This window comes from Aplysia californica, unplaced genomic scaffold, assembly GCF_000002075.1.
Source record: "Aplysia californica isolate F4 #8 unplaced genomic scaffold, AplCal3.0 scaffold00552, whole genome shotgun sequence".
In the NCBI taxonomy this organism is placed as follows: Eukaryota; Metazoa; Mollusca; class Gastropoda; order Aplysiida; family Aplysiidae; genus Aplysia; species Aplysia californica.
Genome location: NW_004797822.1, coordinates 296,959 through 324,303, shown reverse-complemented (window position 1 = coordinate 324,303; position 27,345 = coordinate 296,959). Strand labels below are relative to the sequence as shown.

At 37.6% G+C, this 27,345-nt stretch overlaps 1 protein-coding gene across 3 annotated transcripts in view; it reads right to left on the bottom strand.

Annotated features, from left to right (window-relative positions):
• Window positions 1–2,972: 2,972 nt before the first annotated feature.
• The window catches only part of LOC101851366 (uncharacterized protein ZK1073.1), an 81,203-nt gene continuing 56,830 nt past the window's right edge, over window positions 2,973–27,345 (bottom strand). For 2 of the 3 annotated variants that reach the window (XM_005106709.3, XM_005106711.3), the window contains 9 exons: window positions 26,332–26,392; window positions 25,405–25,491; window positions 24,900–24,977; window positions 20,759–20,770; window positions 14,752–14,867; window positions 14,284–14,319; window positions 11,959–12,103; window positions 8,261–8,312; window positions 2,973–7,976 (listed from right to left, as the gene is read on the bottom strand). In XM_005106709.3, the coding sequence (XP_005106766.1) occupies window positions 7,780–7,976; window positions 8,261–8,312; window positions 11,959–12,103; window positions 14,284–14,319; window positions 14,752–14,867; window positions 20,759–20,770; window positions 24,900–24,977; window positions 25,405–25,491; window positions 26,332–26,392 (784 nt within the window). In that variant the 3' untranslated portion in view covers window positions 2,973–7,779. The remainder of the gene's footprint in view (window positions 7,977–8,260; window positions 8,313–11,958; window positions 12,104–14,283; window positions 14,320–14,751; window positions 14,868–20,758; window positions 20,771–24,899; window positions 24,978–25,404; window positions 25,492–26,331; window positions 26,393–27,345) is intronic. The other variant, XM_005106710.3, reaches the window with a different exon arrangement.

The window sequence follows — 27,345 nt, the reverse complement described above, 5'->3', positions numbered from 1 at the left end:
CACACAGGAGATCAGGTGCACAGCTAGGAGTGGGAACAAGGGTTGGCTTTGTCTGCAGAATAACGCGGCCGCGGGAAGCATTTCCAATGTATTATATTCTTCTTTTTATGCGTTTGCATTCAGCTTCAGATTTATGTCCAACTCTCTTTCAGTAAACACACCAAGCAGAGACACTTAGATAAATACTTTTCCCCCTGTGTTGCAACATGAAGTTGATGCCGACAGTGTGTAAGAAATTGGCTTACATAGACTTAGAATATAATCACAGTACGAGTGTAAGAAACACCATTTTACATAAAAGTAATACATGGTGGCGTGTGTGCGTGTGTGTTTGTTTGTATGTGCGAGAGAGGGAGAGGGGGAGAGAGAGAGAGAGAGAGAGAGAGAGGGGGGGGGAGAGAAAAAGAGAGAGAGAGAGTGTGTGTGTGTGTGTGTGTGCGTGTGTGTGTGTGTTTTGTGCGTGCATGTGTGTACATTTGTTTGTGTTAACGCCCATATGTGTGTACGTGAAGATAATGTGTCGGGTGCCAGTACATTGTAACTCATTTTTAGCAGAGAAAAAAAAATCTGTATTTCAAAACTAGTTACTCGCACTTCGCATGCTTATGTAATTATTTTGTTGTTGTTTGATTGTAACTCTGTCCTATTGTCAACAGGTTTGACTATTTGTGCTGGCTATTACTATTAATGTTAATAACTGCTAGATTCAAATTGTGGAAGTTAGAGAACAATGTCGCCAAAAGTGGAAAAGGATAAGATATAAGACCCTTCGAAGTAACAACAACCCTTAAAGAGCAATGATTCGGTCGTCTTTCCACCAGTTTCAACAAAACTTCGAAAATATAAAATTCAACCAGGAGGACGTCACATTTAACAGTAAAAAGAAAATCAATCCTCGTGTTAAAAGAATATTAAGTTTTTTTAAATTTCAGCCAACATTGAGGGCAACTTCTTAAAAAAATTAACCGATTGTATATTTTTGTATTGAAGAACAAATTTAGGTTTATATATATATAAAATTGACACTGCCAAAAAAACTCAGGGAAGGTGGTGCCTATTTAAGTTGTGTGCTCCTGGTGTTGACCATTTCTCTTCTGACCAGCTCGAATCTGTCACTGGAAATTTTGAATAACAGTAGTAGCATGTTTCTGGGTTGTTTCTTTAGACATCGTGTTCAATATTAAGTTTCAACTGTTGGATTGTCTGAGGGTTGTTTTCATAGACCCTGTCGGAAAAAAAAAGCCAAAGGAAATGATTGAGTGGGTTAAAGTCAATAGAATGCTGTGACCATTCAAGTAAGCTTTCCTCTTGTAAGTCATTTCCCAAACCTTTCTTGAACCACACAAGGGTCACTCTTGATGTGTAGTGGGTGGTTCCATCCTACTAGAATCTGACCTCCTCAACAGCTTAGCACTCTCAGTCTCCTCCCCAAATTTCTCCTAAACTTTCTCAGCATGGTGAGATATATCCATCTGAAGGGACTGATGGTTTTACCATCCTTATTCGAAAATCAGAAGGTCCAATCATCATGACCTTGTCTCTAAATGCTTTTGGTTAAAATTTTAAAACTTGAAATTTCTCGAACAAGCGTATTGGATTTTCTTCATAATGACAAATTTGAGGTCCCCTTCCTTGAATTTTATTTGTTCAGAGTTTTGTAGAAATTGGTGTAAATATGACCAAGCTATTGCCCTTTAACCCTCTCGTGACAAAGGGTCAGTTTGTGCTTCACTGGGAACAGTTTTTTTACCACCACGGTAAACAGTAGAGCTAGATTTAGTGGTCAGTGGCCTATAACTAGACCTGGTTTATAAATATTACTATCTCTAGAGAAAAAGCTTGGGATTGGATTGGAATCCACAGGGTAAAAGATCAAGGGCAAGACCGTGTGGAACCTGGAGAAGAATCACAGAAATTGATATATACAGAAAAAAGGGAAGACATGGGATAACATCAAGAGGCTAGCCCAGGATAGAGGAGAGTGTTTGTCCCTGGCCTATACCCTGGTGCAGGGTGAGAAAGGCAATGATGATGAAAAGGAAAAGATTTCGCGGTACGGAAAAAATATATCTGAATGTTAAATTGCGATTAGTTTTATGTAATGTATCTAATAGAAGCAGTATGCACACTACAGCCTCTGACAAACGGCTTCGTAAGGCAAGATCAAAGCCGAATGTCACAGCAGCATCTTGGCACCTTCATTATATAACAAAAAATGACGAACAGCGTACGTCATATAGGTCACAAAGGAGTTAAATGGGTCCTCTTTTTTAAAAACACTGTTTCCAGAAACAACCCAGTTCATTTAAATTACAGAGATAAATCAAAGCAACACAGCACCCAAACTTCAGCAGATGGTAACCTAACATCTTTTCACGAATTATGAGAGAGCGTAATTCACACCAATCTCAAAGCAAAAAGGCAGACTGTACCTGCTGAGCGTATAACATAATATGTGAGGCATTGTGGTGGAATCAGGAGCTTGTCAAAATAATGAAATTGAAGTAACTGCCATTTTTGTGCCAGTTTGGCAATTTTTATCAAAATTTTGTTTTTTGGCTCAACATATTTTATGTCCATTTAAAAAAACATCTCTTTCCGGTTTTTTTCTTTCTAAAAAACTTTGATTGAAGGCACAAAAAATGTAAATTTTCAGTTTTCAAGGACTCTCAAGCTATGAAAGTCACCAAACTTTGGTGGTCATTTTTTTGGCTAATTTTCCTTTTGATACCAGGTGACCCCCACCTACTTCGAACACAAATATCTTGACTACTATTCAAGATAGATGAGTATTTTTTCCTTTGAAAATTGAAAGCCAGACAAATAAAAGAGCTTTAAAAAAATGATACAAATACCTCCCCAAGTCCAAAAATTGACAAGTGTCTGATTTTACTGCGTCATGACACATATGATTGTCCTACTGTAGCCTACACTGACCATAGTTACAAAAGAACGGACAGAAACTGAAGCAGTTAATGACATGTACATGACTTTATTGAGGAAATGTAAAGAACTGAATCAGGAGGCAGTGCGCGCACCTGTCACATTCATTCCAATCTAATGCAGTACAATGGGGACAAAGTGGAATCATACATAATGTTTTAATTAAAAAAAACAGAACATAAAAAACGTACTAGTATTAAGCTGTTATATCCCGAAGGACCCGAAGGACCCGAATGAACGCCTGAGCAAGATTACCTGTTACCTGTGCCCTTATGTGCACCAAAGGCGAGGCTCAGTGTGCTGCAGTTTTAAACCAAGCAGTCGACACACAGGAGATCAGGTGCACAGGTTCCGTAGGCCCAGGGCAACACGGCTCAAAGATTACACAAAAATTCTTGGAAGGACTTGAAAGTTGATTCCTCATTTCATGAAAGTAAGAAGAGAGGCACTTCAAGCCTATAATAATCACATTTGGCCTTTAAAACATATCTATAATCTTTTGACCTATTATCCACTGCTATATTCATACAACTTGGTGATTACACCTCACTCAAAACATGTCAAAAACCTGACAAAGGAAAAGGAAAAATACGATATAAATGCAGATCTGTGTCACTAACGACTAGCAGTAAGTCTGATTTCTCTACATCAGTATGAGTGAAAAAGTCACATGAAGGGATACGTAATGATACTGGCTGATAATGCTCTATATGTTAATGGGGCACAGCTCAAATATGATTTATATATATGCAACATTTGCCAAATGCCCACTTTGTTGTGCCATTGAACTCCATTTTAATATAATTTGAGTAAATAATAAACTTCTGCAGTAAATAAAAGTAATGGGTATGTCCTCCCAAATAAAAAATCTGAACAAATATTATGCATGTCACCATTCAAGTCAAAAGGACAGTGATCTACTACCAAACACAACCAACAACTTAAAAAGTACACCAAAGAGAAAGGAAACAAAACACAAGCAGAAATAATACAGTGGTTGATTTTCTGCGAGATGCTGAAAGTACAAGCACAGGTGGTGAACACCACAGCTTACAGCTCCTACAGACTTGCAATAAATCTGACCACACTACAGAACTACTTCGCCCTCATATAAAGTAGAAAAGATGACAAAACTTTTCTTTTTACCTTGGGACAGAAAAATCAGCATAAAAGGGAAAGCTTATAATAAACACAAATATGACTCTCCGACACACAACGACCAGTCTATAGAGCTAGAGTGTCTCAGCACAGCTCTGTGTCAAGAGACCTCAATGAGTCCTTCTGAAGCGGAAAATAAAACTTGAAAATAATATTCAGGATTTATCTTTTATTTTCAGAATATTGCCTATTCTTTAGAACATGCAATATTTAGAATGCTGGAAATAAAAGGAGAAAAGCAAAACTACTATTTTCTATGAAGTCAAGTTTCTTAGTAGTAAAACTCAGGTGGGAAAATCCATCCAGCTAAAGACAAAACAAAATTCCGAAAGAAAGCTCCTCAAGTCTTCATGCACAGTCTGAGCCTCTTGACGTTGACAGTAATTCGTGAATTGGGATGACTCACGGGTGAGTGCTGAATTTACTTTCCACCATCTATTTGTTACACAGGAATATTTAGATGGGGGAAATACCTCACAAGGGTCTGAACCGAAGCCATATATGGAACTCATTGAGCATAATATCACATTCACAATTCCATTAATTGCTATAAAGAAAAAACTAATTACTTTTATAAAGTCACATAATTTCATCAAAACTCTCTGGCCACTAAAAATATGACAAAAACTATCAGCATTTATCACCAACCTGGGGTATACTGAGCTTGAATACTGCCAATCTTAATTACATTCTCAAATAACATAACTGAAGTGAAGGTGAATAGCAATGACAACAGAAATATAGGAATACAAAAATAATCGTGTGCCTGAAATTTGTGCAAAAAGTATGAGCAGATAACTACAGTTCATCGAAAAAACAAAGCCAACAGCAAAAACTAAGACAAACAACTTCTCACTCAGGAAACTACTGTGTGACAATGAAACATGTGCATGAACAGATGATAAACAAAAATAAGGACAAAAAAACCCAAAAAACTATGCTCCTAATTAAAGAAGGGAAAAGGAAAACCATTGTCTTGATTATTGTTACAAAGAATTATATATTCTGCATTTTTTGACAGTCTTCGGCTTGGCATTAAAAAGCAAGATTCAGCTCAAAGCTGCGGCCTACGTGCACAGCAAATTCTGATTACAAGCATTCAAGCGCAATTATGTCCCTCGGTAAATCCAGGTTACAGGAGATTATTAGATCAGGATCTAATTGCTTGTTATAATCTAAGTAAAATAATCAGAGGCAAATGGTTTTTCAATTACACACTACATACTCATGCACTACAAGTGAGGATGTATCGAATGAGCTAGATTTACTTTAAAATTATGATTTTAAGCTGCAACATGCATGAAGAAGAATTATTGAGTGCACAGTACTCCAGGAATCTGTAGAATGACAAGACACAAGGCCGAAGGTAATACTCCTAAAGAAATATCTGTGCAAACAATATGATTCATTCAACACTTTGTTATCATTTTCAGCAAGGAGAAAAAATGATATTAATTTTAACCTTCTCTTCAAAGTTTCAGACATACTGACCTCTAGAAACGAGCAACTCAGCCTTTTCTCAACATTTCAAAAAAACGCAATTTTCCATAGCAAAGTTTCATGCAGTAGACATGACATAGCCTAAAAGGCAGCCACACCACAGAATACTTTCATCACATTACATCATCCAACTCACAACAAAGGAGGTAGGCTCAGAACAGTAAGTGTCTGTCATAGCCAAAGCTGTACAGAGCACATCACCTGCTCCCAAAGAGGGTCAGGTTGACAGACTGGGGGAAATCTTCAGAAAGGAGTGACTTGACATTTGGAAACCGGGTACTCAGGATGGATGAACAAGAGCATGGATGGGCACAAGATCATACGTTACCATATATATCAATAGAGAGAACACGACTTTGCCTAAGACACAGTCAGTGAAGAGCAATGGTACAATACAGAACTACACAAAATTGCTTACTAGCACACACAGCTATTTGTTATCAATGATGACAGTTGAAACACAAAATATACTGTTGTGCGGCCAGCCAAATCAAGTCACTTGTCAAAATGCAACAGATGAGGTAAAATCTCATCAACAACTTACATCTCAAAGACTGTTGATCAGTGATGACCGTATTTACACAGAAACATCAACAGTAGCTATAAGATTAATTTAAGAGGAAAAGAGTTCATTCCATAATTTTACATAAAGTGTAAGCAGACAAATATATTCCAGACTGCACCAATGTTAAGTACAGAATTATCAAAATCTGCTTCCTCAACATCACTTGTATTGAGCAAAACCATAAAAAGTGTCTTTAAAAAACTTGCAGTTACAACCCAGCACACAAATTACCTGACAAAGAGCTTTTGGCATGCGACTTAATTTTGTTGAAAGCACAACAAATGATCTTACTCATTACATTTTCTTCTTGAGAACCATACGAAGTGCATAGTATATTGTCCTATAATGCAATACAAAAGTAAAATGGCAACCCACTACACATAAGTCAATAATGAACAATGAAGCTCATGAACTGAACATTTTCCATTGTCCAGTTTAACAAACATTCTTGTTTTCCAAGAAAACAGTATACACTCCTGGTCCAAAACAGTGACAAAGTATTATCTGTGTGTTGCATAAAAAATGAAGCATGGAACAGTAAAATTGTTTTTCAAACTTCCCCAAGTTGCTTACAGATACTTTGGTAAAAAAAAATAACCAATGTATTTTCTCAACAATAATACAATTAGTTCATAAGAATTTCTATTTTTTTCTCCACCTCAAAACAGACGGCTATATGCATTATTAAAGGGTTAACTATTACATGTGATCAGTACAGTCACAGGTCAGTATTAGTTGGGTCAGGTTTTTAAAAAGTGAAATGTTTCACATTCATTTTGTAAATTTCAATTAAGCAGTTGGAACAGATGACAAAAGTACTTATCTGTTCATTGCCGTTTGGTCAAGTGTGAAAACAAAACCAAATCCAATACCAGAATTGTGCCTGTTTGACAGCCTTTTCTCTCCAGTATTTAAATTAATTCCTTCACAAAATAAGTTTCTTAGATGCATGCGTAAAAAGAAATTCTTTACAATGGTACATAAATAAACTTGAAGATGACACCATGTCATATCATCAGGAGGCTCAAACTTTTGTAAAAAGTGTAAAAAAATGATTCAGAATTACGACAACGTATTATATGATAGCATTTGAAGTCAGCGGGGACTGGAGATCTATTGTTTTTGTGTTTTGTGAATACGTGCACATGCTGAACCTCCTCTTTTCCTCTAAAATTCAACTTCAAACAATGACTCTCATTCAATGCAACAACTTGAAAGCTTTGTGTGACTTGTTTCTACTGAAGTTTGAAGGAAAGCGTGTGTGTAAGAGGGACAGTTGACTACATTGTAAGTAAATGAAACTACCAAGACAAGCAAAGGTCTGCTTAGAGAGAGTGCCGTCTTTCGTTCTTCAATCTTATCTTTCAAACAAGGTCTCTTAGCTTTCTCTTCCAAGATGGATGACTTGCTAGCTGCCTCCTAAGGTTCTGACAAAATTCTTTGAAAATGTCACTTTCGGTGTATGCGTATGCATATATGCATGTGTAGTGGTCTATGACTCTGTGTACGTGGGTAGCCATGTGCAAGTGTCAGTGTGAGTGAGGACACAACTCCTGCTGTGCCCACACCCTCCTGGGGCCTGATGCAGAGTAGGGGGTGGAGGGAGGGACTGTCTAGCTCTTGGCTGGGCTGGTAGAGAGCACTTCGGCCCCGCTGCGTGTGGGCGAGCCGTACTTGGGCGGGCTCATGGAGTAGATGCCCCGCGGCATGTCTGCCTCCTCCATGGACATAGAGCGGGTGCGGCCCGGGGGTGTGCCGGTGCTGTCGATGGATGAGGACCTCTGTACGCGGGGCATTGGCACACCTCCCACTGGGAAACACCAACGGCAATAGTGGTATTAGAGAGAAACAGATTTTTTATTTTTATTTGGCAATAAATAAATCGTAACTGATCTTCCTTCAATGTTACATACTGATCAAAACAGAAATATTTTAGCCTGTTTGCAATCTTGTCGAAATTTCAAAGAATAAGCGAATACAAGTAAAACTATTCGTATAGCAAAACAATATAAAGTCATAAGCTTAATAAAACCTCACCTACATATAAAAGAATTTTTCAGAATATTTTGCAAGCAAATGAAAGCAGTTACTAACCTAATCCCATGCCTTGTAAGAAGTACAGCAAACTCTCAGCAAATCTTTCAGGCTGCAAGAGAAGTATATTTATATGTTACTGTTCAACACTCAAGAAAATCCTACAAAAAAAGCTCGAATGAGCAGTATTGATATCAAATGAAATATTATTATTCCATACTGCTAGAGCTGGGAAGAAGACATATGAGGTAGTCAATGATGATGGAAAAGAGGAGAAAAGTCGATTGATAGATGGAAATAGGTAGGACACGTTTTCACACTGTTAAATAATTATCTTCATTTTTCAAAAACCCAAACATTTCTCCCCCACCCCCTCGTAATGTAAAGACAAAATCCAGAAGACACAAACCACACAAAGACATTCCAAAGAGACCACTCTCAACCTTTTAATATTTCATCTCTTAGTATCTGTCTAAACATATAATAGTGACTTACAGTTGAAAAATACATTAAGATACAACCCTTATTCTACGGGTCCATCAAGTGATCAACCCCAGTATAAATGTCAGACAGGTGATTCACAGCAGGGGAGAAAACATACTTTAGTCCTGGGTCCCAATGAACTTTGAGTTTGAGACTCGACGTCTGGCTCTTTATTATCCAAAATACCACTTAATACGCAACACCCTCTTCAGCTTGTGTTGAAAATAGACATCAAGAGTTTGGGATGATGTTGTCCTACTGCAGGCAAATACAGTAGTCTCTGCCTTAGATTCCGGTGCTTGGGAGCAAGGAAAATGTGGAATCTTAGGCGAATGGGATCTTAGCCAATGCACCAAGGGGAGAACCCACGGTGACTCATGTTTAGGCCCACAGCCAGTAAAATGGTCTCCCTTTACTGTAGAATGACCTGATGTGACCACTGGATGGGTTTATGACTTACGGCAAGCAAATATCTACCCTTATCCACTTGCTCCTCCCCTTGTCCACAATTTATAGCTTTCCATCTCTGACCGAGTTTTCCCCCCACCTTTGTCTTTACACACCATTGTGCCATGACCCCATCAATTAAAATTCAGTCTGTCTCGCATATTTGGGAGTAGGGACAACTGCTGCAATGGTGAGGGAAGAGGTAACAGTTCGATGTGATCTCCCCTGAAGCGAACTCGTAGGCCCTACCCACCCAGCATGTGACGTAAGTTTAGGTGAGAGCTCAGATGCCAGTGCGATGTGTGGGGGAAACAAATAAGTCGGCCAGTTCACACCTCAGTGTGATCCCATCAGGGGCAAATATTGTAGCATTTCATCTAAATTTACAGAGGACATATGATAACATTCAAGAGAGTGGCTGATCTGTGACGCAAAGGTCAGTAAAATGATGGTAAATTTTCTAAATTTTCACACTTGATTGATATTTTGTGCCTGCCCACATTTTTGTTCTGTTAATTATGACCGGAAATACAGGATCTTAGCTGAATGTAGACCTTCAGAGTGGGATCTTATGAGTGACTTTTGTGTGGTAAAAATTAGGTTTCTTAAAACAGCGGGATCTTAAGTGAACTGGGATCATAAACGGTGGGATCTTACCCCTATCTGTACACCCCTGGGGTCATTTTGTACCCCTGGGGTTGTATTATTCACACTTAAGAATACTTCTAGTACGAAGATCTCTTTGGCACTTTCAGTATTTCTCAAAAAATCAATTTGACAGACTGCTATGCAAAGCATACGGATCGGATTAATGAGTAAATTTCCTCTTTGAAAAGTGGTGGCACAGAGTTCCCCACGTTGTATGGATACGATAGTAAAACACAATTTACGGATAAGGTTAAGCAGAGACTACTGTATAAACACTTCTCATCTTCCAGAAGAGCCGTCATCCTTGGTTTTCTCTTTGTTAATATTAACATTATCATCATCATCATCATTGCCTTTCTAACCCTACACCAGGGTATAGGCCACGGACAAACACCTTCCACCTTTCTTTATCCTGGAATAGTCAAATGGAAATATGCCAGAAACCTAGCAGTGATAGGAATTGCTTTCAGTAAAACATTCCAGGTATTGAAGATATAGGACAACAGTAATGAAATGTCAAATGCACAGCTACCTCCATCTCAGTCATGACTTTAGTAACTAATCCAATAGGGAAAAAATGGGGAACAAACAGACGGGTCTGGTCTAAACATCAACACCATGTCAATACAGAAAGAGCAGTTAAGGTGTAAGTATAAAATGAATCCTGTATACTATCTTTTAAGATGATCAGACCATTTCCACTATTATTAAATGTGAAATGTTTTTAGTAACACAGATTTTTCCTAATAAGCTCTTCTTCTTCTTCTTCTTCTATCCCGTGGTTGGGGCAACCGTGGGGGCACCACTGCATCTGAAAACCAGCTCTCGCCATCTATTTTTGTCCTCTGCTTTCCTCAGATTGTCACCCATCGTCTTTCCTGTCCACTCTGTAATGTTGTCCTCCCATCTCCTTCTCTGCCTTCCTCTCTTTCTCTTTCCTTGTGCGGTTCCTTGCAGGATTGTTTTGGCAAGTCCTGTGGATCTTGTGACATGCCCATACCATTTTAGTTTTCGTCTCTTCACTGTGGTCAGTAGATCTTCATATTGCCCCACTGCGTTGGTGATTCTCTTTCGTACTTCAGCATTTGAAACGTGGTCTTTGTACGACATGTCAAGGAGTCTGCGGTAACATCTCATCTCTGTGGTCTGAATCTTTTTCTCTAATTCTGCTGTTAGTGTCCACGACTCGCAGGCGTATAAAAATATTGAGATGACCAGTGAGGGCATTAGTCTAATTTTTGAGTTGTGTGTGATGTTTCTGTCCCTCCAAATAGGCTTCATTTTGACAGCGCAGCTGTTGTTTGCGCGATTCTGGAGAGAATTTCTGGTCTTGAGCCTTCATCTGAGATGATTGATCCGAGGTATTTGAAGCTGTCGACGGTCTAAGTTTCTCACCCTTGACTTTGATGTCCGCGTTGATGCCATTGGTGTTATTGGTCATTAGCTTGGTTTTGTTGGCCCTGATCTCCATGCCGTAGGTTGCTGAGGTTGTGTCAAGCCGCTCCACTAGTGTAGCGAGCTCCTGTTCTTCTGCTAATCCATCGATGTCATCGGCAAAACGCAAGTTAGTGCCTCCTGCCTCCAATACTGATTGTTCCATTGTGGTCTTCCAGAGTGTCAGTCATGATTCGTTCTGGGAAGATGTTGAAGAGAGTGGGAGAGAGCAAACAGCCTTGCCTCACCCCAACCGTTGTCCTGAACCAATCCCCCATGCTGCTGTTAAGGTAGACTGTGCTGGAGGCCTTGTCATATAGTTGTTGTATGACGTTGATCAGGTTGGCGTTGATGTTATATTTCCTCATGGTTGCCCATAAGGCTGCATGCCAGACCCAATAATAAGCAACACCTAGCAAACACAAAAATTTTGTTTCACACAATCTTAAAAAACCCAACTAAATTCACTTGTTCCACAAAAAACAAAGCGGATTCTACCAAATGATTAAAAACTAAAAAAAACCCACAATTAGTCATATTACACAAGTGTTCATCCCACTTAACTCTCACAACATTACCTCATCTAGTTCTATCAATCTGTCATTAGTCATATTGCACAAGTGTTCATCCCACTTAACTCTCACAACTCTCACAACATTACCTCATCTAGTTCTATCAATCTGACCTCCCTTTACCTCAAACCAGCACTCACAAAAGTCACCCGAACAAGACATATTCTCCCTCACCTTCTCCTCCAGCACGTTGGCTACTCCATCCACCTCCAGGATCTCACAGTCCTGTTTGTCGAGTCGTTCCCTCATACGGGAGAACAAATTGTGCACCGTGTGGTTGAAGGACGCTTTGGAACCAGTGACCATCAGAACTCGGCATCTATAAAGAGCAATTTTGCACAACTTTAACATCAAAATTTTTATTTTAGCTTGTTCATTTTCATCTGTCTGCTTTGAAAAAATTCTAGCTCATTTATTAATTTACATATGCCCACAAAACTTTGGAAACTTTGCATGGCAATTCTGCATGCCTGCTACCCAAAAAATATTTTGTGAAAAAACCTTGATCGAGTAACAAAAAAGTATTTCTCTTTGGGCCCTACATTATAAACCATTCTTTGGATGCATACACAGGATCACTAAAATAAATGACTTACAGTAACGTAGCCTACAAATTGCTCATTTTGGGACAGCGACACCACCCTGCCCGTATTGTAAGCTTGTAGATTTCATCCCATGACTGGATAGACGTCTCCAGTCTCGAAAATTACTCACCTTGTCTTCTGGACCATGTTTCTTAAGCATATGTTAAAGAGTCGTGTAGAGGAAAGTATGTCAACTTTTTAGTGTTTGTGATGTATGTTGTAAATCTCAATTTTTGACTCACCTTAAGCTAACATCAAAGGAAACAAATCAAAACCTTAGTTTACAGTGACCTTTAAGAATGGGCTTTTAAATTCTGCTGTTTATCAAACTTTTAGCCCCTGATGCAAGTTCAGAAAAGATTCAACAGAATGATTTCATTTTACCATGTTTTAACCCCTGTCAGACAAAAACGAACAAGCTATAATTTGTTTTACCCATTTTGTTTGTTGCCTCTCCTAGTGTTAATAAAGGGAGAATAGGGTGGGGCGGGGGGATTGTTTACTGAAATGTACAAAGACAAAATGAGCTCAGAGCTGTAAAAATTTGTGTCCATTTTCTCTTTATCATTTCAAAGTCAATATAACTCTAAGTATGCATTTCAGAACCAGAAATCGATCAGTTTACTTTGTTCAACCCGTATCTTCGTTCCTAAAGAGATCCCGATCCCTGACAATTTAATATATTTGAAACATTTTGACAAGCACAATGTTCTGCTTTAAGATCCTTCACTGTCTGATCCTATTTAAAAAATCCAATATTCCATTTTGTTTCTGTCCCAAATTCCAAAACAAACTCGTCAACTCTCACAGGAGCATATTAATGAATGGCAGAAATTTACCCAAAAAATTGAAATGTTCATATTCTTTCTCACTTAACATTTCAGCTCAGTGCCCCTGGCAAAGCATTTATTCCCCTTTCCCGAGTCACTATAATTCCCCGGTCTTAATATCAGAAGCAGGTCAAGGCCCTTTCACAAAGTCGTATTTCCCTTGCTTGAACTTTCAATGTATTACATCAAATTTCTAGGACATGAATAAAAAGTGCTTTGAGATTAAATAATTCTTTATTTAACAACTGTAGAGAGTGAAACTGTGATGAAATTTCACAGAAAATCTATTGTATGGTACCATCATTTCAAATCATTTCAGGAATAGGTGAGATAGTATGTCTTTCCTTTGTTACTTCTTATGGTATCTACAACAGTAGTAAAGATATTACACATATGAAGTTCATATCGTTAACCAGCTGTCCAGGTGCACTAATCCCAGAACATTGAAATGATTTTTACTGCAGTTTCTTAATTTGTGATATCATTTGCATATGCTCAAGAAATATTTTGTTGAAATCTAAATTCTTAAAGGGAAAAAACCCCAAGAAAAAATACATAATGTAGGTACAGTTAAACCCTGTTATACAGCCGGATCAACTTACCATAAGGTTTGACAATGCACGAAAAGGATCACCTATATAAATATAGGCCTACTATTTACCCCTTTAAACCACCATCTGCCAACACCTTCAGTTATAGGTACCTAAATAAACTAATGTAAATTTGCCGAGCAACTAAGCTTGTGAACTAGCTGCCAGAGATAGGCACGAACTACACACATTCAATTTTTATTGAATTTTGAAAACTTGGTATTTATTGAAGGAAGTTGACAGATTTTCTTTATTATATAAACAGATTTCATGTCCTTTTGTTGAATGTAATTTGCTCCAATTTTGTTAAAATAATCATTGCCATTTAACTGGGTTCAGTTTTTAATGACACCCTGTATCAATCTTTGCAGAGCTTAATGATGAAAAGGATGTCAGCTTGTTTTGTTTTTTTTAAATGTCCCCCGATCTCTAGTGCATAAATAAATATTCAATCTGATACATTTTGCAAGAACCATCACGACTGAAAACACTCACTTGAATTTGTTGACATGTTCTGCGATGTTTGACCTCCTGCAAGACACAATTTTTAAATTGAATTTACAAACTGTAATCTCCACATGAACATTGACACTGAAAATAAACATTAAAATATTCCGGTACCTAGCAGGAATGACGTAAGTTTTACAGTACTGTATTTTCTGAGATATCAATGCAGATTAAATTTTGCCTTTGATAATTTCTTCGCAGGATGTCTTTCACTAGTGGTCGTGCGTTCTCAGATTACCACTTAACTTTTTATCTAAAATTCAGATTACGGAAACTCGAATACTTTGTACTACCTGTAAAAAGCAGCAAATTTGTTATTGTGTAACTTCAATAACTCCCTTAAAATATCTAACAAAAATAGACTTCAGCGAGTGGTAAGGCAAATTACATGGCAAATTACATCGTTTTCACAGATTATTGCTATAAATGCAAGACAAGAGAGTAAAATGATCTTACTTCATGAAAGCCTGCACAAATCTCTTGAGGTTTTTGGGGTTGATCTTTGACCTTAGTGACTGCTGGAAAAACTCGATGACACGTGTCAGCTGCTCTTTGTTCTCAGCTTTCTCAAACTGAAATCCAAAATGAAATATCCATGAAAAAAGTATAACACCATTACACAGTGTCAAAGCCTACAAAAGAGACATGCAAGAAGCCATATCCAGCATTCTATACGTTACAAACAGAGTAGGTCATAGCCTGTCCATGCAAACTATACACATGAGGCATAATGCAAAGCAAATTCACATCATTTGTTTTGTCATTCAGCAACGTAAACTTACAGTCCCTAACAAGGTAACATTCTTGGCAATTAAGACCAGTGGCAAGAGAAAATGTTTTTTAAAGAATTTTATACATATTTGTTTGATCTTGGCATTGATAAGAGCAAAACATTTAAACAGTAATCTGGATAAAGAAATACTTCAGTCTTCATCTAGGTCCTAAAACAATAAACTACTTTGAATAAAAAAAAAACTTTTTGAATACAATCACACTCAAGTAGTTCAATCTATGAAATGATACAATACCAATACAATATCAGAATAAACCACAAGCCAGAAAAGAGAATCCGCAAGAGCAATTACTTGGGTTGATAACTAATACACCTGAACAAGTGACAGAAAACTAACGGAATACACTTATACGCAAGATTCTACTATGTGAAACGCATGGTGCGTACCAATTCAAGACACTTAAAGGTTTTCAGTTGGGTAAGCAAAAACATGAACAAAATATGTGTGCACACATGTTCAATTCCATCGAGATGAATACCTTCAGAGAGCAGTCAGTTAACACTGCAATGAACAGGCCTGTTTCAATTCATACAATATAAAGAAAAGTATTTTTGCCATTGTCAAAAGTGTGAAAAAGAAACCTACTAAATACCTAGAACACACTGCCCACTTGACACAGCTGACACTTTTGTGGGCGCGTCAGTTAATGGTAGGCCTATACTATGGCAAATTTGACCTCTGCTTTGCTTAATCAAATTTGACCTAAAAGTCTATTAGAGCTTATCGCATTCAAAAGATCTGACTCCACGAAGCGTAGTAGCATTCTGATTGGCCGCTATCAGACATACCAAATCTATGACATGCAAAATCAAAACGTAAATAATTTTGGAGGATTTATCACAGTGAACCAAAATGGGTGCTTTTGTACCTCCGTGAAAGAAAAATCTGCCTGCCGCTGACTGTATCAAACGGACAATGTACGTTGAATATTTGTGGTAAATTTCTTACTAATCTTTTATACATACAAATTTAGAAATTTAACTCTTTAAACCCCAATGGACGCTGGGAATGTCCAGGGGTAATAACCTTGCTCCCCATCGAACGCTGGGAGCGTCTGATACTAGTGACGACATTTTCTTTTTATTTAGAGCTAGTTTTTGCTTGTTTTTCTAACTATTCCCAAACCAAGTCTTTTAGTAATGACTAAATATTTGTTTCCGCTATTTAGAAGTTGGAGGCACACTTTTGGGGTAATAATGAGACATAGTGCAACAGGCTTAGGTGACTGTAGCAAAAACTCTTGGAAACGGTGGAAAAAAACTCAGGGTTTAGAGAGTTGAGTTAATTAAACTCAACTCCCACAAAAAGGCATAAATACTGTTGCATATTCAACAATAAAGGATTGGGAGTTGCTTTACTTCAAATATTCTACATGTTTGTTAAACTATAAGTCTATCTTATTGCTTGAAGATATAGTCCTGGGCATCAGTGTAGGCCTACTAGCTCTTTGAAGTGAAATTCAAATCAAGTTTTGTTTATTCAGCTTCACAGAATCACACAGTCTTACATTTTTTAGAGTAAAATAGACCCCCCAAAAAAGCATGAGGTATAATAAGCACTGCAGAAAGTGCTCGCTATTAATACGTTTTACTGATCACTTATAATTCCACTTCTTTCAAAAAAGGAAATTGTAAGCTTGATTATCTATAAAACATAATGCCACACCTGTATGATGGCAATTTAAACTATATTGAGTATTATCCAAGCTAAACAATACTATATGTGTCACAACATGGTGGAATCAGGCGCTTGTAAATTTTTAGGCATATGGAGTTATTATTATCTTTATTATCATCTTAAAGCTGGTTCATTTGTCCAGCATTAGGCCAAAAAATATACTATCTATATTAATAGAAGTATAAATATTTGCAATTAAAGAAAGTGGGGGTCGCCTGATGTCAAACGTAAAATTAGAGAGAAAATGGAGGCCAAAGCATGGTGATTTCCAAAGCTTGAGTGTTCTTGGAAACTGTAAATTTACATTTTATGTGCCTTTCATCAAGGTTTTTCTGGAAAAACCACAATGAAACGTGTTTTTAAATACACATAAAAAGTGTTTAGTTAAAATATAAAATTTGATTTAAAAAATACCCAACGGCCAGAAAAATGACGATTTCTCTGATTTCATTATTTTGACGAGCGCCTGATTTCACTACGCTGCTTCCCATATATATATATATATCAGAAATAAAATATGTGCGGCTACCAACTGCAAAGATATTGATATCCGACGTACCATTAAACTGCATCTGGTGTAAAATAACAAAACAAGCATTCACCCCTCACGTCAACGGTAAGAAAACTTAAGTAAAACTTGAGTTGACAAAACAGAAGTTGTGAAGTTCGTAAGCACTCCAATAATATTATAGACTCAAACAAAGTGTCAGGGTATAATGCCATCAGCTGTTGACAAAAACTGTCTCTTTATTTAATTTAGCATTTTGGGCAAATAAAGAACAGGACGAAGAAAAAGAAATGAAAAAAAAAGGACAGACACAGGGTGATGGGGAAGAAACGAGGAGATGGATTAGAGAAAGATACAAAAAGAGAGTAAGGAAGTTCTTGAGCAATAGGCAAGTGTTGGTTATGTCTCCAGTTCAGATTGTTTCAGATGAAGATTTATGAAGATTTTGGGAAAAAATTGTAGAGGCACAATAATCTTGGGTAAATACTTTGGAAAAGCACAGTTCAGTATGCGCTAAAACATCATTGCACTTCCCAACAGGTTTCACTTGCCTGGGGAAGCATTTAAGGAAAAATAGAAGTTCAGCTCTTGGAATGAATACAGTGGAAGGGCTTTGATAATTGTGAAGAGAAAAGATATTCAGAGGGAATAGCTGTACAAGAAAGGCACAGGACCACCGTGCCTCATCTCATTCGAGACACTGCATCCAATCTCTATTTAGATATTTTACAAAATTACTACACCCAAAACTTTATTGTATGAAACAAAATTTAACTAAATAAAATTACCCCTCTTATCTCTATGACCCTGGCCCCCAGCTTCTCCCTGAGCCTAAGGATTTCATGGTGTTTTACATTAATTTTTAAAAAATAATCATCAACAAAAAGCAAAGAAACATAGTTTAAAAAACGTACCATTAAGGTACTGCTGACATACTGTCAAACTTGATTCAAAACACATGATATAGACAGACTTTAAAAACAAAGAAAAAGAGAAGAAAGTTTAAAAAATTATCCAAAAATGAAGTAAAAATATTTGACAGACAAAAGTGTTCCACGTGTCAGAAACACATGTAACAAAGTAGGCCTAACAAAAAAACAAGACTTTGATGTTCGAAACAGCAAGACAACATAAGGAACATCTTTAGGTTACATTTATTGCTTGACACCAGTTCTAGGACTGAATCAGCTGTAATATCAATTTTCAAAATACCATGAGTTGAAAACGGTTTACTGCATAGAGACTCTTGTAAAACACTCGAGTCTAGGACAAGAATTAAAATTTTGTTACAAAGTTAACTTTCCCCTTTCTTCCGAAAAGTGCTTGCTACCTTTCGTATGAGCAGCTGTTAAAACAGACAGGTATAGACCAATAAAAAAACTGTTTCCAGACAGCACCTATTTGAGAATGCTATACTGATAAAGTCGGCATTTAAACACAACCGATGTTGGAGAAAAACAATAGAAATCAAGAGTGAGAGTTCAGTAAGTTATTGTACTCCCATTTTAATGTTGCAGGTATTAGTGAAGTAAAATGAGTCCTTTCGACCACCTCCAAAGGTGATCACTTGAACTCATGTCTACTTCAAGGAAAAAATACAAATACTTTTTCTAAGACACTGGTCTTCGATATGCGAATTCTCCATAAAACAACCAACTTTTTGACAAACTTGCTTAAACAACATGGGAACATAATAAAAAAAGGAAAAAAATAATCCATCATGTACTAGAGACTGGTTGTATAATTATGGGCTATTCCACTTTAACTGAAGGGAAAGGAAAAAATAATGTACTTGTCCCGCTAGTTACCGAAACTACACATGTCACAGAAGTTGTATGAAGTAGGCCTACATTATTTTCAAATGACTGCATTAAATATGATTCTTAATATGTCTTTCAAATGTTCAGATTATTTAAAGTTGAAATAAATCATTTATACTGAATTACAGAGTTATCATTGTGAGAAAGTACAGTCCAAACGTCCCATTAATTACCGTGGAATAGCCCTCATCTAGTTCTAAATTTTGGCAAATCAGATGGCAGCCATGTATTCCACCTCCATCACTGAGTGGTTTGTTTGTTACTGCTATGTGCACTCTCAACCAGCCATCAAACGTGTTGGATTCATGCCTTGAATACAAGTCCGACGAACTTATATACACTGTTGTAAATTGCATGTCACATGTATGAACTGTAAATTATTGTACTTTTCTATGGATGACCACTAGTCAAAGCAAGCATCATATGTAAGAATGAATGGTGGTTGCCCAGTTTTGGCCGAACTGTATAAATAAGAATCCAGTTGAATCTGCCTGTATGAAGCATATAAACAGTCACGGAGCTTAGAACACAGGTCAGAATATCCCTTAGAAATATTTTTGTTCGTTTCTATTTTTTTGAGAAACACACAGACATTTCAATGGCTAATTAGTGCAGAGAAAAAGCAAGACAGATAGACATAATAGAACGGAGGAAAAGAAAAGAACTGGTCATATCAAGGCTTTTTGACACCCTTCTTGACCAAAATCACCTGCTGACAAATCAAGATTTATTCTACTGAGTCAACAAAGTAAAGTTACAAGCACATCAACACTTGTGTTGTAAGTGAACATTAGCCCAGAATTTACTTTCACTCTGCAAGACTGATCTTTCTGTATCTGTGAAGCATGGTGAAAAAGGTGAATATATTCATATACCTTACAGGGTGCGAAACTAGAAACAAGACAGTAGTCCTGTCCCATGCATACCGGTAAAATATGACAGCAATAGAATAATTTCACAACAGTCTTATTATTTTATAATGAAAATAAAGTTGTGCATGATCCAAGTTCCAAACATGTCAGGAAAAAAAATAATTTCATTTCATGACCTCAAGGTATGATCATTAAAAAATACTGACAGCCATCTTTTTAACAAACTTGTTCAAACATAAGCCAAAAGTAAATAGCACTTGTAACATTAAGTGTGCAATGCTTTCTTTTCAAATATTATTGTAATGGGATCCTTTTCTCGTTTTTCATTCTTGCTGCAAAAATTATACAATAAAAAAGAGAGGAAAATTAACGACTTCGTTACATGACATGGTACTAAAACACTTGTCAACATAGACAAAAGACTTACACTACTTTTACCAAATGAGATGTGATAAACATACAGCAAACATCTAACATTATCTAAAGCAAAAGTAAGAGACCCCTACCATTACGTCCACGTTGTACATGCAGGATATAGTGGACCATACCAGAAGGTAAGAGGTGCCTCTGATATGGATGGGTGCAAACAATACGCTAACACCGCAGTCCTGGGTTAGTTGCTAGCTACACACAGCAGAGAGGCAGGCGAAAGTACTCCAGGAAAACATACAGGGGTTAGTGGTGGTAGTGCAGTACACAGGAGCCTAAAACTAGCTATTGTACACCATCTCGGAGTTGACCTGGACATTGAGGCTCTACAGTTAGTCCACAAAACCAAACAGAGTACATTACCTCAGGCGTGGCCTATCCGGCACACCGTCAACATACAAAGTATATGGAGGAGGGGGAGGAGTGGGCAATAGGGTGAGGGAGGGATGTGGGTCAGGGGATAGGACAAGGAGGGGCATGGGAAGAAAGAGAGAACACAAGAATGAGACATGATACAGCAAAATGCTCAAAGTGGCTCGCGCTACTCCATGCAGGCAGAAACGTTCTATCTCCAGAATCTTAAAAGAGAGACCAACGTGTGTAGAGTTGTGCAGCTCTTAAAACTAATGCTGAAACTCTGCAAAATTTTAAAATATGTAAGTTCAATGCTGTGGGAATATTTTTTTCTGTGTGTCATTCAATGATAAGAAAAAAGCATCTGGGATAAAGGGTCCAACTTGAGTTGACCAGCAGTGCCTTAAATTAGATTTTTAAAGATCCCAGTGGTTTCTCACTGAATATTAGAAGTTAGACAGTAAATTAGGACAATTGAAAGTGGCTTTGAATGAACTACAATCTGCATGTATGTTTTCTGTTTCAAGTCTCCCAAGGACAAGAAGGAAATCCTTTAAAATGATTACTTTGATCATGAAATATTATAGCATGTTTTTTTACGTGGTTCTGCGCAAGTTGTACAAAATAATAAGGATAAGATAAATGATTGCCAACTTGGAGCTCCTTGGCTTCTCTCAGCTGTGGGGAAAGACTAGCATTCAGCAGCATGATGCTCTCAGTGGCCAGATAAATGACCACAACATATACAGCAGCACAGATAAAGACCAAAGCCAAAACCCTGGCAGTTGAATTTCAACACTGACACAATCATGATGCATGTACCATTCTCTACATGCATGCTCAGGGGCACAATAAATGATTTAGTACATGTACATACAAACTTAAAAGCAGAACAAACATAAGTGTGTTTGAATAAACAAAAGCAAACCGGAGCAATTCATTCATACACCAATGAAACAACAGTCAGCCATTCTTCCACCCACAATAAAATTGTATTTTCTCTCATGGGCTCTACCTAATGTTCTCAACATATTGCTGACCTGACCTTTCAGTTCAAGCCTCACATCCAAAGTCAAACTTTGGACGTACCCTAATGCTTTACTCCCAGCACATAGCTCTAGTGAACTGCATTTATCCCTGCGTTATGCTGTCACAACTTGAATTGTTATTCAAGACCAATGATGATAAAATGCGATTTCTGTAAGTGCCACAGAGTAGAAAAACAGAAAGAAATAAACACTAATGAAAAAGAAGAAAGGGTAAAACGACTGGAAAATCTGCAGTGCTATTGCACATAAACCACTGACAAAACATTAGACAAAGAAACCACAGGATGTTCAAACCTCACTATAAAAAAAGAGTGACTGGGTCTTCATAGAAATATATCCAAAGCTGTGCCACGCATAAAGCTTTTATATTATAACTGTGTAAATAATCAAGAGGTAAATTAAAGGTTGAAGTTACATAGACATGCTTCATACAATCTGCAGAAATAGCAACCTGGCTTTAGCTCTCACATTAAATTCTACTTTATTTATGAAAGAACTGGCAACAAGACTGAATAATTCATGGATATTTTCTCCATACAGTGATCTGGACGTATGAAGAATTTGAGCAACATTAAGTGAAAAGCAAGAAAAAAAATCACTCACATCAACGAGAAAATCTTTCATTAAATACTTTGGAATCAAAACTTGTGACAAAAGTTAACATTGGAAAAAATGACCTGTAGAATTCTGAGACTCCATGAAACAAGAGCTTTGGATGCATAGACTCTGAAAGGACATGGATATAAAAGGTAAATGTAGTCATTTCATCTGCTTCCAACTGGGTGAGAAGACAAGAACCAAAACAGAACAAGACAAAGATATCAGCCTCCAAATCGGCAAGAAGTGACGCGCAAACTACAAATGTCACTAACTGAACCCTGCTATAAAGTATCCAAGAGTCCTGCATCACTCAATTCAGTAGACTAAATGAGAGACGATTTACAAAATCATTCCATATCCTTCCCATTGTGTGACGGAAAGAGGAGGGGTACATTAAGGTTAACTTTTCCTAAGACAATCTTCTTTCAGACTATATTGCTGAGTTGAAGATGAAAAACAATTGCTTTAGTCATCAGCAAAATCATAACTGGAAAAGCAAGATTATTATTCCAGAACTTTGAGACTTCAGCACAAAATAAAATTTCTGAATATTTTGAATCCAAAATGAAAAGACCCGTAAGTTGTGAAAAATCTGGCGCTCCCACACAAAGGCATTTTTTCTATTAACATACAAACACAGAAACAAACACGGTGGCAGAAAAACATACACTCAGAAACATACACACCACACACATAAATACACTAAACACTAAATACATAAACACAAAATTATACTCCTACAGAGTAAAAGCACACACACTTACATACAGATACTGAAGTATATGATTCAAAGTAGGTCACATGCAAATGACCACATCTTCCAGCTTTTCTGTCACCACACTTACAATCAAAGCCACACGAGAGCTGAGAGGTGAGCGGACGAAGGAGGACAAACCAGCTACAAGTTTTGCCACACACACTAGTCTCTGGCCACAAACGACACTAAAAGCACCCTGTTATACGTAGTCGGCATCTGAGACTCTGAGACATATAGCCATGTCATATTCCCTTGCTGTAAGTGGCATGAACCTCAGATTTATCCCTTGTAATTATATCAAAAGCAAAGACCTTGTTCAAATCACATTAAGGAAAATAAGAGCTGACAGGTTATTTTAAACTCACGGTGACCTATTTTTGTCCAGAGCGGGTTTAATTTCTATTTTTTTAAAATCAGACCTCACCCTCCCCTCCACCCCCTCCGGAAAAATTACATTGAGCATGACCAAATACACAGCACAACTGTGCTAAATACTCTCTACGGAATAAAAACCAGTCATGAAGAAACTTAAAAAATAATACAGATCCCCAGAATATTACAAGGCCCTTCACCTTAGAGTGCTTGGTTAATTTTAGCCAACACACATTAACTGATTTTCCTTTTCGTTAAAAATATGAATTTCCTCTCGATACAATCATACCATGTCTCACTTTAGTTACTAACATCCTCACCTTCTTTGAAAAACCCTAGAGCAGGGACTTAAAAACTTCCCGAGAGCTGAAATAATTTCACCATGCTAACCCTGAGGCTGAACCTCTCATTAAAACATATCCCCTTTCTCACAAATCATAACAAAACACTTGAAGTAACTTTACAATCTCAAGATGGGATTCATCAGGCTTTGAAGGAAAGGTTTCATTTTTATACATAACCACACATTAGTCAAGTAACAACTTTGGCTCCTGTAGTTGCTCTGATGCACTGAGATGCCAACTGTCCTACACAAGTTGCAAAATACAACACATTCTGAACCAGTCACAAAGCAAAAAGTAGCACACACACATTTGCACACACACTTACACATACATTTTTCATTCACACGCACATACACACACACACACACACATCTGGCCACACACCTACACAGCAAGCAACAATACGTCACAGCAAGCAGCTACCAGACCACATATGGTCACAAAGGACAATAGACGGGCAGGAACAAGTCCAGTCACCTCTGACCGATACTTTCTCTAAATGAAGCCAAAACAACACTGACCTGCACACAATCCAACATATTCCCCACCTCAGTTCCCCCATTCAGCCCAGAAAACCCCATCTTCAATCATATCACATTCCCATTGATAAAATATGAAAATTAGAACAAAAACAGATCAGGGGAGAATAACAATGATTTTCATAAAACCTCACCAAACTGGGGGAAATAGTGAGGGGAAGTGAGAGGGGACCAGAATAAAAAGGTTAAGGGCAGTCATGACTATATGAGCATTCCCACTAAAAAAGTAAAACCACAAACCAAAAATTTCCCTGTCAATGACCTTTAGGGTTATTCGTGGGAAAACTGTAGTATTTCAGACCGGAACTACCTTGCTCATGTAGAAAACAAAGGACATGAAAGTTAAAAAATTATACCAGCTGAAAATGGAAAAAAACAAGGGACAGGATGTCATAAACACATTACTAGTAATGACACTTGGAATTTACACATAAATGTTGAGGACCAATGCCAGGTTCTGAGCTGTGGAAACACTGGAAATCAACTTACAGAGCCAAAGCGATGCAGGCAGAGGTAGGCTTCAGTTGAGGGGTTCATGCCAATCTGCTCCAGCTTCCAGTTCATCACCTGAGACACGGACACACAGATGAAAGAGAAAGAAAAAAATTGATCTAAACCAAGTGTACAGAAAGGAATCCAAAGAGTATCACATGGATACAATAACAGTCAATTAAGGCAAGGAAAAAGTAAGATAAAAGAAAAATAACTAATTGTCAGGTTAAAAGTATGACCCACTATTAAAAATCTTATGTTTGAAATCATGTAAAAGCACGTGCATACAAATTTTCTGAACATTTTATTTCCTTGAGCACAGCACACCAATTTGTGGTATGAAGTAGAGTAAATAAGGTATCAAACTATCATCTCTCTTCCATTAAAGCAAAGACAAACAACTATTTTAAAACAAATCTCTTCCGGTCCTGACTTCAGACCTCCACTAGCAATGAGACACCATAGCGTAAGAAAGAAGACAGAAACTGAGTGTGCACTGCACCTTGTCTTTGAGGGACTCCATGACACCAGCAGTGGTTCCTGTGCAGTGGATGAGTACACAGCCCAACACACGCTCCGGCTGTGCCATCTGCAAACATACAATCATATTACATCTAAAACAACACAATCAAAATGCCACATTCAACAAAATTCACTGTGATTATTCTAAATCAAGACACACTCCCCCCCCCCCCCCCCCCCACCTACAAAGCCAGTCTGCGATACCTGCCTATATAAACCTCTCCAGTGTGACTCTGCCCAATTTGAATTTACAATTTTGTTTCCTTTTTCATTTCACATGCACTGCACTGGCTGCACATCTGGCAAATGCGACCTTTCAATCTGATTCCTCTTTGCAAAAAAGGCAAAAGTAAAAGGAGACAGTAATGTGTAGCCCTGTCCTATTTGAAAAGTAATGATAGGCAACAAAGGGCACTATTGAATAGCAATTTCAAACTTCTGTAATGAAACAACTTTGAAATTCATATGGCATCTGTTTTCCAGGATAGGAAAGAGTATTCTAGAATTTACTTAAGTTCAGTTTTAGATTTATTATTCCAAGCATGGAGAGTACAAGTGCACTGGTGAGAACAAGAGGTTGTAGATCTATAATAAATATATAAGCCAACGTAATTGTGACTGAGTAAGTGGGAGTGTACGCATGCATTTGTGTGTGTGAGTGTATGCATACATTTGTGTGTGCGAGTGTGTGTGTGAATATGTGTGAGAAAGGGGGGGGGGGGCGGTGGGGTGGGGGTGGCTGCTGTCTGTATGTGTGAGAATGACAAAAACAAAGTACTGGGACATTAGAGTGACAGTACATTGAGAGGGACCAAGTATATTGATAATGGTTGAATCATCATGATGGTGCAGAATTTGAATTTTTCAAAGGAAAAATATGACCAGTTAATTTAAATTAATGACTTACAGCAAATCTGGCCACAATGTTGGCGCCTGCTCCCTCTCCCACTCCAATCACCTGTTTCACACTGGAAGCAGACAGCAAAGAAATTATAGGATCAAAAACATTTAAGACACACACACTGACATCAGAAAGTCCTCATTTTGTAATCACTGAAGATTAGCAGTAGATCTAACAATTTTGAGAAATTAACATAGGACGAGGCTGAGGTGTGTTTTTCCTTTCATAATTCAATTCTCAAAGAGAATAACATTGACGGTCAAATGACAAACTTTTATATATGAAGTTTGCGAGCGCTGTCAAAGCTCTACTAAAACTAAACTATATATGAAGTCGTTAGTATCATCTTAAAGTTGCTCATGTGACTTGATTTTAAAGAAAAAGATTACCTGTCTACCTTGAACAGAAGTTGAGATGTTTGTGATAGCAGGAGGTGGGGGTATGTCTGGTGTCGGAGGAAAAATTAGCAAGAAAATGGCCGCCAAAGTTCGGTGACTTCCAAAGTCTGAATGTCCTTGGAAACAGCAAATTTACATTTTTTGTGCCTTTGATCAATGTTTTTCAGTAAAAACCCATACAGAAATGTGTTTTATGAACCCATACAGAAATGTGTTTTATGAAGACATCAAAAACCCATACAGAAATGTGTTTTATGAAGACATCAAAAACCCATACAGAAATGTGTTTTATGAAGACATCAAAGGTGTTGAGCAACCCCCCTACAAAAATCGCAAAAAATTACCCAACTGGTGGGAAACGTCTTTTCCTTTGATTTCATTATTTTAACAAATGTCTGAGTTTCAGTTTAGTTTTAGTAAGTGTTTTACGGCACTTGCAACACAATAAGGTCATATAAGTGCTGAAGATTAGAAGATTGCTACAAGAGAGTAACAAACACAAAAAAGAAGGAGGGGAGATAAAGATGATAGATGTATGATAGGAAAGAAGAAGCAAACCACACCAGAGCACCCACCAACCACCCATGACAAGTGTCTGATTTCACCACAATGTCACAAAATA